This window comes from Pituophis catenifer, unplaced genomic scaffold (genome assembly GCF_029215685.1).
Source record: "Pituophis catenifer annectens isolate HBS135680 unplaced genomic scaffold, rPitCat1.0.hap2 SCAF_1, whole genome shotgun sequence".
NCBI classification, from domain to species: Eukaryota; Metazoa; Chordata; class Lepidosauria; order Squamata; family Colubridae; genus Pituophis; species Pituophis catenifer.
In genome coordinates, this window is record NW_027256881.1 from 232,914,021 (window position 1) to 232,930,296 (window position 16,276).

At 42.2% G+C, this 16,276-nt stretch overlaps 1 protein-coding gene across 1 annotated transcript in view; it reads left to right on the forward strand.

The window, feature by feature from the left end:
• Positions 1 to 1,349: 1,349 nt before the first annotated feature.
• Positions 1,350 to 16,276, forward strand: part of SPEG (striated muscle enriched protein kinase) — a 133,558-nt gene continuing 118,631 nt past the window's right edge. Inside the window, exon 1 of the mRNA XM_070956733.1 lies at positions 1,350 to 1,945. Within this exon, the coding sequence (XP_070812834.1) occupies positions 1,510 to 1,945 (436 nt within the window). The 5' untranslated portion in view covers positions 1,350 to 1,509. The remainder of the gene's footprint in view (positions 1,946 to 16,276) is intronic.

Below are 16,276 nucleotides of genomic sequence, written 5' to 3' on the forward strand. Positions count from 1 at the left end.
AGCCCCTAGATCTTCTTCACTTCACCCTATGGATCATGGAAAATATTTGACACAACTGTGTGTGAGAACCAGAGTGATGTGGTAGCAGTTAAGGCCTAGGAATAAGGAGACCCAGGTTTTAGTCTGCCCTTAACCATTGAAGCTCATTGGGTGATTGGGAGTTGGGGGCAGCTTCTCTCTCTCTCTCTCTCTCTTTCTGTATATAAACACACACACAGATGCATACATGCATACATATATACATAGTACCTCTCTCTATCTCTTCAACCCACAGCAGTGGTGGGATTCAAATTTTTTTACTACCGGTTCTGTGGGTGTGGCTTGGTGGGTGTGGCATGGCTTGGTGGGCATGGCAGGGGAAGGATACTGTAAAATCTCCATTCCCTACCCACTCCAGGGGAAGGATAGTGCAAAATCCCCATTTCCTCCCGATCAGCTGGGAGGCAGAGAATAGATGGGGTCGGGGCCAGTCAGAGGTGGTATTTATCAGTTCTCCGAACTACTCAAAATTTCCGCTACCGGTTATCCAGAACTGGTCAGAACCTGCTGAAACCCACTCCACAGGGTGGTTGTAGGGAAAAATAGGAGAGAGCACTATTCACACTGCCTGCAACTCCTCTTACAAAATGTGGGATATAAATCTAGTCAATTTTTTAAAAAAGTGATATAGAGGGGAAAATAGGCTTTGTTTAGAATTTGGGAAAGGATCATTTCTTCAAATATTCCCACTGGGGTCATAGAAGGGAGCACTTTATCTCCATCCTGCATTTGAGGTGTGCCCAGTGTGAATTGTCTAGAAATGAGGAAAGAGAGGGCTGGGCCAAAGAGGCCCCCTATGTCCCTCAGTCCCGATTTGGCAAACTGTCTCCACCCGCTTTTATCTTTGCTAGAGAAGCTAAGCCACTCCAGTCATATACTCTGCTCTTCTCAGCTTCGGTCAAGGAATGTGACATGTCAGAAAACAGCTGCTGCTTGGGAGGAAGAGAGGGAGGGAGGAACTAAATGGGGGCTGGAGGATTTTTCATTGTGGATTTCCCTTCCTCTAAAAGGGAGGGGGTGTAATTCAGTGGAATGAGGAGTAGTGGGACCATAAAAAGACAGTAAAGATGTTAGGCGTTTCAGAATGAGGGCACGGGTGTTGTGTGAATGGGGAGGATTTTGCCCTCTGCAAAGAGTCTAGCTCCCTCAGTGTATTGCGATGGGCTGGCTGCAACCTGAGACCATCCTAAAAATAACCCCCTGCCTGGCAGCAAAGGAACCTTCTGGGACTTGTCCGGCTGGGTGGGCAGGCACCTGGAGCAGCGTCAGTGCCCCCTGGCAGATGCCCAGCAATTGGGGGGTCTCACACAGAGAGGGTGAACATCAAGGAAGGGAAACAGCTGCCGGGGGGCTGTGCGGGGCCCTATCTGGCTGAGAGATTGCAGAGTCCTAGCTTGGCAGGGGTGGGGGGTGTCTTATGCAACATCTCTGCAACCAAAGGCTGTGTAAAAGTCAGTGAGGCCCTAAACCATGCAGAAAGCTCAGGAACCGAATATTTTCATCCACGGCACAGAAGAAGCTGAGCAGACGGGACAAGTGCCTGGCAGAGCTCCTCCAAGCCCTGCCATCCCTCCTAAGAGAGCCAAAGTCACAGCGGGGCAGGGAGGCCCTGCGGCTCCGATTTTTCTGCAGGAGCTGAAAGACACAGCTGTTAGCATCGGCCATGACTTCCTGCTGAAGGTGGCCGTGACCGGCAACCCTCGGCCACACCTGACCTGGTACAAGGAGAAGATACCTCTTGCTTCCATCAAGAAGAAGGTCAAAGAGGAAGAAGAAGAGGAAGACTATGGCAGCCTCCAAATCTTCAACAGCAAGGCGGCTGACGCTGGAGTCTACAGCTGTGTGGCCACGAACAAGCACGGTGAAGCCGTCAGCACAGCCACCGTGACAGTCACCGATATGGAAGGTATGGATAAAGTTGTGGGGGCGGGTTTTCTGGTGGGGCTGCAGTGCCTCAGCCCTACCTGGGCAGAGCAGTTGTTGCATTAACAATGGCCCACTAAGCTTCCTAAGGGGGAACAATCAGCCCTGTTTTTCCAAGAGACCCAATTCTTCAGCCCGAGCACATCGGAGTCATATTTAGTAGCGCTGCAAAAGGGCAGGGTTTATAATCCAATGCCAAGCTGAAAAAATGATAACCGAGTACCTCTGATTGTGTATCAAATTCATAACCCTTATCGATATATAAACATAGCTTCTCCCCAATGAATCAGAGAGCCAGGGTTTCCAGTTGCAGGGTGTTTGGCCCTTGGACTTAGTTCCTGTAGTTCTTTCTTCTAGAAATCAATCCCTGGCATCCACCAAACAGCCCTCTGGGTCACAGTGTAGGGCAGGAATGGGGAACTTCTATAGACGATGAACACCTGCCATTATCTAAACATGGTCCTTCCAGTCATTTGACCTTGTGGCATGAGCAGAATTGGGAGGGAAAGGAAAACCTGAATGAATGCCTTTCCTGGGCTTAATTCAGAGGAAGACTTATCCTGAGAATCTGTACCCTTAATCTCACCCCTTGTCTTTTATTAGAAAATAAGAATTACATGTTAACAAGTAAGAGAAGAATAACACCCCCATCTACAGAACCACAGTTGCTTATTAGCATTAGGGTAAAACACCTTGAAAGCTAAATTGGACCAGGGAGTCCTCTCCATTCTGAGGGAAGGCTTGGTGAGGCTGTTGGAGCCCTTAGAAACAGGATGGGAATTACATAATAGCACATAGCACTTAGACTTATATACTGCTTCACAGTGGTCTACAGCCCTCTCTAAGCAGTCTACAGAGTCAGCCTATTGCCCCCAACAATCTGGGCCCTCATTTTACCAACCTCGGAAGGATGGAAGGCTGAGTCCACCCTGAACCAGTGAGAATCGAACTCCTGGCAGTGGGCAGATTAGCCTGCAATATTGCAATCTAAACCACCGCGCCACTACGGCTCTTTGTAGGGGATAGCAAAGCACATCTTTTGGTGGCCTAGCAAATGGGCAACTATGAGGTGGAGCAGGCCGGTCCCATTCTTCCCTCCTTCCCAAGTTAGGGCAATCATTAACATCTGCAACCTGAGCCCGTTCAGGAAATTAAACCGCCTCCTGTCCGGCCAGTACATTGCCAGAAAGGCTGCTTCTCACTTCGTCAACTGAATCATCCCCTCTTCCCACATAGCTTTCATATGATCTGGTTCTTCTCGGTGCTGAGGGCGTGATAGAAACTGCTACCTACTCACCAACCCCCTTTTTCCTACCTACAGTACTTCAAATGTGTTTGTCATTGTACACAATATGGTGGAGGCTTCTGTTCAAAGGGACAAATTGTAAAGTGGAAGTCACTCCTAAATCAGCATGGTCCAATGAGCTTCAGCGAAGAGGCCCTAGTATCCTGCATTACAACTTTGACAGTCACCTGCCAAACTATTACTAGATTATGAGACTGACAGCCAGAGGGAGATCCTGTTTCTTGAATCATTAACTAAATAAAAGCAAAAATATTTCCACACGTAAAACAAGAGAAGATATTTAGGCTGAAATGTCTCCAAGACAGAGGAACTCTTTTAAATTCAATCAGTCTAATTTTGACCTGTTTGGTAAAGCTGCTCCAAGTTGGCCACCGTAGTGTATTGTAGAGATAAATCTACAATATATGTGGTAATGCATTTGGATTTAGCACCCACTCAAGATTGTATTTCTTTGAGCATGGTCCAATGAACCAGAGAATCACATGGCAGCATTTTTTTTTTCCAAAATGGAACTGACAGTCATTTGGTCAAGCAGATGAAGGTCATATCCTATATGGGTTCAAAAAGGTTAGAGCTGGAAATCCCTGCCAGTTCTAAGGGCCATATTGGCATGATGTGCTGAACCACAGCTAGACTAATATATTAACAAGGGATTTTATGTTGTGTGAACACAGCCAATAGGTTTCAGAAGGCTGTTTCTAACAAGGACAGTCATTTAGTCAAGCACTTCAACCTGCATTTACTCTAGTGCTGACAATGAACTCATCTAGATGAGGCTTACAAATCTAATCTATGTTTAATATTTATTTAATAATAACAACAACAACAACAACAACAACAACTTTATTGTCATTGTACGTGTATACACAGTATACCCATACAACAAAATTCACTTAACACCCAAAGACCAAGTCCAACACACATAACACACATTTGTGAAGATAACTACTGTAAGAGCTGTACATTCTCAGGTTGTCTCAGAACTTTAAAACAAGTAAAGTTCAAATCCTCATTGCTGTATGTTTGTGGGAAGTTTAACATTGCAGGTGGCTTCTCAAACCCAACTTTTATTTGTACATATGTCCAAAACCTGGAGGAGAGGGCAATCATGCACAGATGGCCATCTAATCAGAATCTGAAAGTTCTCATGCTATGAACATCTATCATAAGCACAACCACATGTATAATCAGTAATCTACAGAAAGCCCAGTGTACTCAATTGTTTCCACTAAAGAGAAAAAGATTGTGCACATTATAGGATTACCAGATCCAGGCTGCAGAAATTCAGATGGTCAGAAGATGGCAGCAAAGAGACAGGAAATTCATCTCTCTGTGGCCCTCTTATGGCCCTCCAGATTCTTCAGCCCAGCCTAATGGAAGTCCTGTTAGAAAAGGAAGAGCCTTATAACTCTTCACTGTGTCTTACATCTTCCATGCATTTAATATATGATCCTGTCTCATGAATTCATAGTGTAGTAGCCAATCACAGCAGCTATAATTCCTTTGTTGTTTGGTGGGAAGTATATATTCCACCCCTGCCCCCCAGATTTCTTGACAGAGGCATCTGTGGGGTCAAGGGGCCAAGGGATCAGTTATGAAAACAAGGTTGTGCCCCATTTGTATACAGATAGGTCTTGTCTAGCAACTGCCTCATTCAACAATCATTCTCAATTATGGCAATGATGAAAATGTTTTATGACAGGTCTTTACCTTTATGACCTTTGCAAGTCTGTAAAGCAAAGGGAAGTTGAAGTAAGACGTGATTTCACTTAGCAATTCTTTTGCTTTACGACCGAGTTGCCGGTCCCAACTGTGGTTGCTATCACATGCACACATGAAAGGGATGGGGTTTGTGTTGCAACAGTCCAACACTACTTTTATCATTTGGACAAAAGGCTCCAATCCTGAAGATGCCTCTGTTCTCAAATCCGTGTTGCTGAAATAACTGCATCATTGTTCATGCTGAAAGACAGAGCATCAGTGAAGCAGCATAAATGCCTAATTAAAAGTCATGATTGTGAGGCAGATCCTTTTGGATAGTTTTAAGAGTGACTCTTGAGAAAAATTGGATGTGGAAGAAAAAGAAAAAAATGAAAAAAAATGCAGTGAAAATAGAACAATCGCAGGAAGAAAAAAAATGAGTCCTGTATTAAAAAAAAAATAGTAAAAGATCGATCGTTCTCTCAATGGAATGAATGCAGAATGGAAGTAAGAAAGGTGATATGGATACTGCTTGGAACAGAGTGAAAGAATTATGTTACAAAGCGTATGGAGTTACAGTACACCAACAGAAAATATGAACAAGGATGCAAACCCTGTTCTTTTCATGTGTGGGTAGAAGAAGCATGAGACCATTTCATTAACACGATTGTGGATTTGGGACATGTGACGCAGTGCAGAGTTGCTGCACTCTTGGTTCATAAAAAAGTTGTTGGTACATCTAAAATCTGTAAAAATCTGAACAACCATTAGATGGCATCAAACAGATATACTCTCATTGTTGCCATCTAGTCTTTATCTGGATTTTTGCAGTTCAGATGTGGTAGCTCTGGTGTTTAGGATGATTCAAATGCTCCAACTGGTGAAATAATGTAAGAAGGCATCGCACTTAAGATAGAGTAGCCCTCTGGCAACCTGACAGAAAGTAAGTCAAGAACATGGAATTAACATACTGGGTACATTAGAAAGCCAGTAATATCTCTCATTGTTTTAAAAAAATCTCTTTAATGAACCTTAAAATGTGAAATGTGGCATGCATGATACAAATACCGTGCATGAATGCATGTTTATATGATAAGAAATATTTATTTCTCTGAAGTCTATTCTGCTACCCATGGAGACAGAAGTTTCTGGATTTTGTATTTTTTGTTTTCTAGTGTGAAAATTGCTCTTGGATAAATTTATGTGAGTGTAATTTTCTTTTGCCAGTGATTAATCTGTAAATGAAGAGGCAAAAGTTAAGGTGATAGCACTGCTCTCTGTATGCTTTGGTTTTGGTAGACAGAAGGCTACAGTGGCTTCCAGACAGAAATGCAGTCAACAAGGGATTGTGTTGATTTTTCTCCCCATCCCTGAATGATATTGTAATTAATAGAAGAGAATATTTGTAGCTCAGGGTTGAACTGTGGGGTCCTCAGTGCTCTCTGAGCTTTGTCGTTTGGTTGTGTCTCCAAACCCAAGGACACCACAAATGTTGTAATAATGGAAAGGATGACATTCTGATCTTGCCCTATGCCGTCTGGGGTTTCCTTCTCCTGAACTTCAGGGGATAGAAGAGGGTCCTAGACATTCTCTGCCTACCATGTGGTTGCGTTGGCTAATCTGGCAATAGCAGTATTTCTCAACCTTAGCAACTTTAAGATGGGTAGACTTCAACTCCCAGAATTCTCCAGCCAGCCTGCTGGAGCTTATAGTTGAGAAACACTAGGATAAAGGAACCAAACATGTGGTAATCCTAGCATGCTAGTATCTGCAGTCTTAAAAAGATTGGAAACAGGCAATGGTATGAATGGCATACATTTATTTTCTTTGATTTCTCAAATGAGAGGAAAAGGATGCAATCAATTTCTGCATGGCAGGCAAGGAGTGATTGAGTGGCAATCCTTTGTCCTTAGCTACTACAGGGGAAAACCCCTTTAGGGCTAATTGGCTGCTGGTTCCCTGCATGCAAATTTGCCCCCTTCCTTGTAGCCTTCCAATTGCCAAAACAGTCTCAAAAGAGTTGAGTGGGGGTACTGAATGGAATTGGAAGGGCTTGGAGACAACAAGGCTGATGGACAGGACAATTGTAAAGTTAGGAGAAGCAAGTTCACATCAAAGTTCATTGAAAATAAAATCAACCAGCTTTTATGGTGCAATGGTTACCTGTTGGGCTTTGGCTGTACTTATGAGAGGCTGCGCAATCCATCTTTCTACATATCCATGCACAATGCCCATCAAGGCCCCCAGAGAAACAGTGAGGGGATCAGTGCACATAGAATATCTGGATCAGTATTTACAGCAGACCTTATGAACAAGGATCTTCAAAGTTAGCTACACAGAAAATGGAAGAATATAAGGGGAAAAAGTAAACATACTGCTTTCAGGTTTATCCTCTATTCACCTTGCATCCTATTCCTTCTTATCCTCCTCCCCACTCTCCTCCTCTTCCTCCTCCTCCCTGTTGTCATTACTGATTCCTAAAGATTACCTGGACAAGTCCCTACAATTTTCTTGACAAGGTATTTTGGAAGTGGTTTGCATTGCCTTTTCCCTAGGGGTGACTAGTCCAAGGTCACCCAGCTAGATTCATGCCTAAAATGGGACTAGAATTCACGGTCTCCCAGTTTCCAGCCTTGACCACTACACTAAACTGGCCCTCCTTGGCTCACAGAGTAACCTTTTTATTTCAGAGGGAAAGCTACTTCAGATCAGTGGGCAGTTCAGATAAACTAATGCTCAGATAAGAACTCACTGGGGAGAGATGAAAGATAAAATTCAGTGATATTAATCTGTCCTCTATGCCTTACTCTATTATCCTCATTACAACTATAATTGCCTTGTGGAGCTGTAATGCTAATGATGTATCTACACCCACCTTGCCTACGGAATCCTACATTCCTAGGTAAGGTAGTGAAGGCTGCAGATTATTGGTTGACGTTTGCAGAATGAGGAGTGGAGGTGAGGCTGCTCAGCAAACTGTGTTCCTGCTTGGCAAGGTAGGAGTGAATAGAGTAACAGACTCACTTTCTGCTTTTGGGTTGTGAAGGCTAGTGGTGAGAGCCGTGGTGGCGCAGTGATTAGAATGCAGTACTGCAGGCTACTTGTGCTGATTGCCGGCTGCCTGCAGTTCGGCAGTTTGATTCTGACTGGCTCAAGATTCACTCAAGCCTTCCATCCTTCTGAGGTCAAGTAAAATGAAGACTCAGATTGTTTGAGGCAATATGCTGACTCTGTAAACTGCTTAGAGAGGGCTGTGGAGCACTGTGAAGCGGTATGTAAGTCTAAGTGTTATTGCCATTACTTCTTTCCAGTCTTATTGTTACCTCTCCATGGTTCCTTGGCTGACATTTCTTTTATGCTGATCCCAGCATCCTCATTAAACACCCCAAAGACATTAAGTCAGATTACAGAAGGCCACTGGGACTCCCAATTTGATTTTGTGTATTTTCTATTTAATACAATACCCTAACTAATAGCTACCGCTTCACACACGGCTTGCTTTATTTAGGGGATTGCATCTGTGAAGGAAATTGCTTCTCTACAACACCACACATGGAAATAAAGGCTCAGCTTTCTGTTTTGCAAAGTGCGTAGGCAATAGCCCCAAACTCCATGGCCACTGCAACATAGATTATTCTGAAAAACACATTCACATATGGCAATGCCTACACAGCTTCTTGCCATGTGCAGTGCTAGCTATGTAGGAAATTAATTCATGCAGAAAGATCCAAATGCCTTTTCTGGGGAATTCATAATTTCAGTTTCTCCTTGATCTAAACAGAAGAGAACATGCTATAGGAATGCACACCTTATTCTACAGCAGGGGTGTCAAACTTCGTTTTGAGGGCCGCATCAAGGTTGTGTTTGACCTCCAGGGCTGGGGTGGGTGTGGCCAGGGTGGGCATGGCCAGCTTGACATCACTTGTGTTGGGGGTGCCTGTGATGGCCCCAGCACTCTGTCAGCGAAAATGGGCTCCTGAGCTCCGTTTTCAGCTGCGATGGCCTCCTGCAACTCTCTGCCAGCAAAAACAGAGCTTGGGAGTGCTGCGTGCGGTCCTCCCGAGCCAGAGGTGGGTTTCAGCAGGTTCTGACCAGTTCTGGAGAACCGGTAGTGGAAATTTTGAGTAGTTCAGAGAACTGGTATTAAAAATTCTGACTGGCCCCGCCCCCATCTATTCTCTGCCTCCCAAGTCCCAGCTGATTGAGAGGAAATGGGGATTCTGCAATAACCTTCCCCTGGATTGGGAAGGGAATGGAGATTTTACAGTCTCCTTCCCCTGCCACGGCCACAAAGCCACGCCCACCAAACCATGTCACACAGAATCGGTAGTAAAATTTTCTGAAACCCACCACTGTCCCGAGCCCGTTTTCACTGGTAAAGGCACCGTAGGCTGGTTCTTTATTGTTTCCAGGGCAGCCAAGCGGGCCAGATCTAAACACCCCATGGGCTGTGCCGAAATGAGTAAATTGACACTTGAAATAAGAGAGGAGGAAGAAAAACAATATTATTTGATATGGGATTTATTTTACCATTACCATTGGGTAGATAATAAAAAATGGTGATATATAAGTAAATGTTAAATTACTTTAAATGATGATGCAACTGATATAATTTATATAAGAATAAATTTTGGATATGTAGTGATATTGTGAAGAGAGGAGAGGACACTAGGGATACAAACCGACCGATGTACTGTCTGTACTTGATTGAATGAATGATGTTTGTATGTTTTATTTTTCTTTCTTTTTTTTAAATAAAATAAATATATTTTATTTTTTAAAATAAAAAATGATTTGGAGAAAAAAAAAATAAACACCCCATCCGGCCCGTGGGCCTTGAGTTTGACATCCCTGCTCTACAGGTTCAAATTACCAAGTAGTCATGCTTAAGGGTTTGGGCTTCCTTGACCTTAGCAGAAGACTATATTAGCTGTTTTTACTACCAGATAATGTCTCCAAGTATATGCTGATCGCTAGTGGTCCTTTGCATTTTTGTAGCTCAAACCTTATGATCCAGTTCCGGAGGATCCATGATTTGAATCAATTTGTAAGGATCATGGAAATGATGAAATGCCCTCCCGCCACTCCTCCCATCGTTCAAGAGGTTCCTCTCTTCTTCCTATTTGGTCTTCCCAAAGTCTATTAAACATCTGTCAGTCAGGGAAATACTTAGATCATCAGCCCCAAACACTGATTCTGTGGAGAATCACTGTTCTGCAAGAGCTGAATAAGTGCTCCATGAAGAAGTTAATTGATTCCTCTGTCGCCTGGCAACTGATAATTTTGGGTGGGTGCCTGAATATAAAAGTCTTTCTCTGTACTAACATATCTATTCCAATGATATATATTCAAAACTCCAGAATACTCAGTGGCCAGATGAATTTGGTTTACACATTTTTTCATAACTTCATATGTAAATGACATTTCTTAAGACCCTTCAACTCCGGGGGAGTGTGAAATGAGGAGGCCTTGTTTTAGCTAGTGTGGTGGTATGTTTTACCTAAAAAAAAATATCCTGGGGTTGGAATAATTTTCCGTCTCATGCCAGCCTACTTTATTTAGAAAAACTATTTAGTGCAAAAGTAATGTTATTCTTCCGACTATAAGCAGAAACCTGGCTTACACTGATAACACAGAGGTGATCCTGAAGGTTCATTGATTGCGCAGAAGCACATTATTTATCCAAGTGTAACAATTACTTTCTAAATCAGGAACATTTAGTCTGGCACGGCAAATTCATTTTCAGCCGAGGATCCTCTGATGCCCCTTCAACTGAGAAAAAAAAAAATAAGTAGCTGCTATTCCTCACAACCCAGAGGAGTAAAGGAAACCTAATTTGTGAAAAATACAACCTTCAGCTATGATCTCATTAATAGTAATGGCTAATAAACTATTAATTCCTAGCTATTAATATTTATTTATCTATTTTTATTAATTTTTTATGTCGCCCATCTTCCCTACAAGGTGACTCTGGGTGGCTTACAAGATTATAAAACAAGTAAAAAAATATTGAAAACATGAAAACTATACAGAATAAAATATTATTAAAACTGTACTAAAACGGCAACTTAGAGAGCCAAGAAGCAGACGGGACAGGGATGAGGGCTTCTTACCCCATCAGCCACCTCCAGCGGTGAGCACCCCTCTCAGGCCCCCAGGCCAACTGGCAAAGCCAGACTTTGATACCCTTCCAGAAGGCCAAAATGGAAGGAGCCGTTCTCATCTCTGGAGGTAGAATGTTTCAGAGGGATGGGGCCACAGTGGAGAAGGCCTTGCCTTGACCCTCCTTGACCCTGCCTGCTTTAATTCCTTAGGAGACAGGGATCCATAGCAGGCCTCTTCTGCTGGCCTAAGTTGGGCAGGCTTGTCCCATTGGGGAAAGAGAATATTTCTTAGGTATCCCAAGGAAGAGTGAAAGCCACAATACTTTATGTGTTAGAATTTACCAATCTGATCACTATTATTAGCAATAAACTCTTTTTTTCTCTAACAAAATGCAACTATCTCCCACATTCATAAGAAACAAAGATTTAAAAAAAAAATAAGGGAAAAAACCCTCTTTTTAACTTTGCAGGGTTTTTTTTTTTTAAATCACTGTAAATGTATATATTTAATTCTAATCCTCAAAATAAAATAACTATTACAGTATATCTATTTTACAAAATTGTGGCTGTGTTTGCACAACACCCTTAACTGGGATAGTTACAGACTCAGAATCTAGGCTTATACAGCACATTATTTCCAACCATTATTTCTTGTCCTGCCCTCTGGTGCTTTGGAGAATAATTTTACCCCCTCTTCTTTGTGGCAGCCTCTCAAATACTGAAATATTGCTATCAGTATTATAGCTGTATAATATATAGTTACATACTGTATATGGTAGTTATCGTTAAGCACAAAGAAGGCAACAAAATGTGAACAAATTAGGGCCAAGAGAAGGAAGAACTATGGCCTTGTGAAGGAGAAAAGGCCATCTCCATATGGGATCTTTGTACTACTCCAGAACTATCTCTGAACTTGAGTTGGAAAGGGTGACCCTCAAACTCTCATGCTTTATAGTTTTTCTGATCTTCATAGGCTAGTCTTACAAGCATCATTTAAGATTTGCCAAGTTGGCCCTAATACATCCTTTTCTGTTTCAGCCGCCAAACTCATTTATTTCTGGCTTAGCTGCGATGCCTCTGTAATTGCACTAAAGAAAATCTGTTTGAAATACTGACACTCTTCTGAGGTGATGGGGGACCTTTTTCCTCTTTGGCAAGGACTTTTGCCTTGCCTTGGGCTGAATCTAGTCTTGCCCACACTTCTTTCATAGACATTGCTATTATTTCTTAGGATTTTGAAGAGTAATGGAGAAATTAGACAAACACGTACCATGTAAAAAATACGTACCTGTATTTTTTTTTTTAAAAAAATACAGATAGGAAGGGGGCACTAACTAAAGATGTTTTGCACTTTCTTGTTGGTCAGCTGGAAAGAGCAGTGGTGGTCTCATTTTCAACATTTCAAAATCAGCAGCAGTGCAGATGGTTGTCAGTTGCTTTAGTAGGATTGTAAAGAAACCAGGGCAGTATGGAAGTGCCTGTGACTTTAGTCAACTCAGTGTCTGCTTTATTGATAGTCAGGGACCCTGACCACATTCACACATAATGAATAAGGGCACAATATGTACAGAGGCCATGTATTTAATATTTATTTTTTCTAACATTTTACAGTAACTAAACCATTTCTCTTTATAAATAGCTTATTACATGTTGGAGGGGCAGTACTTTAGTGATTATAGAAAGGTGCCTTATAGACAACCATGAGGATGTGCAAAAAGTATGTTGTGGGAATGGAATGTTCTGGAGGACTTGGGACATTCTCTTCCTCCTCCAGACTATGCCAGTTCAGCTGTCCTGAGGTAGTCCAGCAGTTTTTCAGAAATGAATCCATTGAATTAGAAGTAGCATTCCAGACATGGTCCAGTGTTAAAATAGGCTTATTTCATCTGGAACATTTCGGTTCAGAGAATTATGTTCTTCAGATGAAGAAATCAACCCAAAACAGCTGGATTGGATGGCCTGGAGGAGGAATGGAATATTCCAGAATTCTTAGAACATTAAATTTTGCACCTCCTTAAACGAACAGGTTCATTGTCAGGCCAAGCCGTTATGATTTTCTCTGATTGACAGTGAATCTTCAGATAAGGAGCAAAGCCTTTCCCATCACAGATTTTTTTTTTTAATCTTGTGATAACATCAGATTGAAAATAGGACTTCCCACATGCAATTCAGCTGCATTATCACAGCAAAACAAATGTGACTTACCTGTATGGTTAGTAACCATATTGCAGTTTATTAAATATAACACTAGGTAAGGGAAAGGGAAGATTTTCATTAGAACTACAGGATGTGTGCAGCAGAAATTTAACTCTTCTTTTTCCTCCATCATCACTTTCATTTAGATGAAAATCTCTCCTCTGCGGACTATTCAATTTAATAGTCTGCACAAAATAGACTGAAGGTTCACAATGTAGATAACATATTGGCTCATTTAGCCCATAACTATAATCTATTTCTATAATTTGGTGATCTAAGGAGGTTAACAGAATTAACAGAATATCACAGTTGGAACAAACCTTGGAGGTCTTCTAGTCCAATTACTTGTCCAAACAGGAGACCCTATATCATTTCAGGTAAATGGTTGTCCAATCTCTTAAAAACCTCTCGTGATGGAGCACCCACAACTTCTGAAGGCAAGCCGTTCCACTGATTAATTGTTCTGTCAGGAAATTTCTCCTTAGTTTTAGGTTGATTCTCTCCTTGATTAGTTTCCATCCATTGCCTCTTGTCCTACCTACAGGTGCCCTTTGCAGAATAGGTTGACTCCCTCTTCTTTGTGGCAGCCCTTTAGATGTTGGATCACTGCTTTCATGTCATCCTCAGTCTTTCTTTTCATTAAACTAGACATACCCAATTCCTGCGACTGTTCTTAAATGTTTTAGTCAACAGTTCCCTAATCATCTTGCTTGGGGTGAAAAGTAAATTGTGGGAGGCCTTCTGTGGTATTATAGTGCTCCACACCTATTCATCTTAATGGAATTGTCAGCAGGATTCTTTTATATCAATATTTTAAAGCTCTTTCTATCTTTAGTACATGTGTACTGAACCTCTCACTGATCTATTTCTACTTGCTGAGTTTTGGTGGTTATACCAGCAATCACTAATGTCCACATTTTGCCTCTCTGCTTTTTCTTTTTTTTAAGGACTCACCTGACTTTTATTTTTGCCCTCCAATTTGGTACCTAGCCATTGGATCTATTCATTGAAGTACCATCCTAATAGAAAACACTGCAGAAACACCTAGTTCCGGACTGAGTCCTGTCAACCTTCACTCTTCACTGGCTAAGTTGAAGAAGAGGGGCAGGAAGGAGCTTCCATGTATGTTTCCTTAATTCTGCACTCAGGACCATAGTCCTTCCCAATATACCTATCCATGGAAAAAGAGATGGTTTTGTTATCCTATAAGGCAGGATGGCCACATTTCTGAGCAGGATGCAGAGTTTCCATACCACATATCAGTTGCTCTCCTTATATTCTTGCCATTGTCCTATAAACTGTGTGTGTGCGCGCGCACCACTCACTTTGTGTGTCTATGTATGTGTCTGTGGGTGGGTGTCTATGTGTATGAGATGGAGAGAATCACTTTCTCCATCTGGATTTTTTAGGTTCAGTAATGACGGAAAGGGAGAGAATTTTTAGACCACAACTCTGAAGTTCAGTAATTTGCCTGCCTCCAGTGGCTCCACAATCATAAATGAAGAATATATAATTGGACAGTTGCCACGTTGTGGACACCTGCCAACATAATAAATCCTGCAGATCTCTACTTGCTGTAAGCAAGGGATAAAACAAACATAGAGACATTCACAATATGTAAATATATATACAATTGCATATGCAAGGGTTTTTTTTTCTCATCAGGGTTAAGCGATTTAACTAAAAATTGGGGAGATGGTATCTAAAGGAACATCTGTCAGTCTGTGTTTCATTGCTCTGGTAAAAAAATAACTCCCTCCATTACTGCTTTAAAACACATAATTTTAAAATGTGAAATCCCACTGTAAGCATCGCACACCATGGACACATCCAAACAACCAGTCTTTCTGTCACCCAGTCTTTCTGAATTCTGCTTGGAATGTGCTGATGATGGATCTGGACTGTTGTAATTACATTCGGATTTATTTAGATATCAGGATTCTATGAGCGGGGGACACTCTGCAACAATAGCAGGTCCATAGAGCTTTAGAGAATACCAACAAATAAGTGCTTGCACTTTCTAGCTCAGAGTTCAGTGTAGAGAACTGTTGGCCCATCAGACCTTCCTTGTGGGCCAGTAACTGACTGCCTCATCCTGATTCTTCAGGTTTGTGGCAGGGGTGAAATCCAGCAGGTTCTGACAGGTTCTAGAAAACTGGTAGCTGAAATTTTGAGCAGTTTGGAGAACCGGTAGCGGAAATTTAGAGTAGTTCAGAGAACTGGCAAATACCACCTCTGGCTGGCCCCAGAGTGGGGTGGGAATGGAGATTTTGCAATATCCTTCCTCCAGGAGTAGGGTGGGAATGGGGATTTTGCAGTATCCTTCCCCTGGAGTGGGGTGGGAATGGAGTATCCTTCCCCTGCCATGTCCAAGCAACGCTCACCAAGCCACACCACGCCCACCAAGCCGGTAGTAAAAAAAATTGGATTTCACCACTGCTCTGGCTGGTCCCAGAGTGGGGTGGGAATGGAGATTTTGCAATAACCTTCCCTCAGGAGTGGGGTGGAAATTGAGATTTTGCAGTATCCTTCTCCTGCCATGCCCACCAAGCCACGCCCACAGAACCGGTAGTAAAAAAAATTGAATTTCACCACTGGTTTGTGGGCCTATTTATAAATACCTTTTCCCTCTTCATCCAAATAATAGAAGATAAAATATTTAATAATTTAAAATACAATTTAATATTGTCTCTTGCTTTTGGGTTTGCCTTAGCTGCAAACCTCCGTTGCCTTCCAGATGCCTAATGCTCACACTCTGGTAACTCTCCTGTCAGCACAGATGGAGCCCAAGGAACAGTGAGGTGAGGTGAGCCAAGAATACCTCCTGTGAGAGAAACAACACTCCCTCCCCCCCCTTTAAGCACAAGGCACTACTGTACCATTTCTGAAGCAATCTTGAAATGGAGGCTGCATTACTGGCGCATGGACAAATCAAAATTATTTGCAATTGTAATATACGTAGTTCTATGTCATGCAACACTGCCACAGTCCTTTAAAGATAATTTGA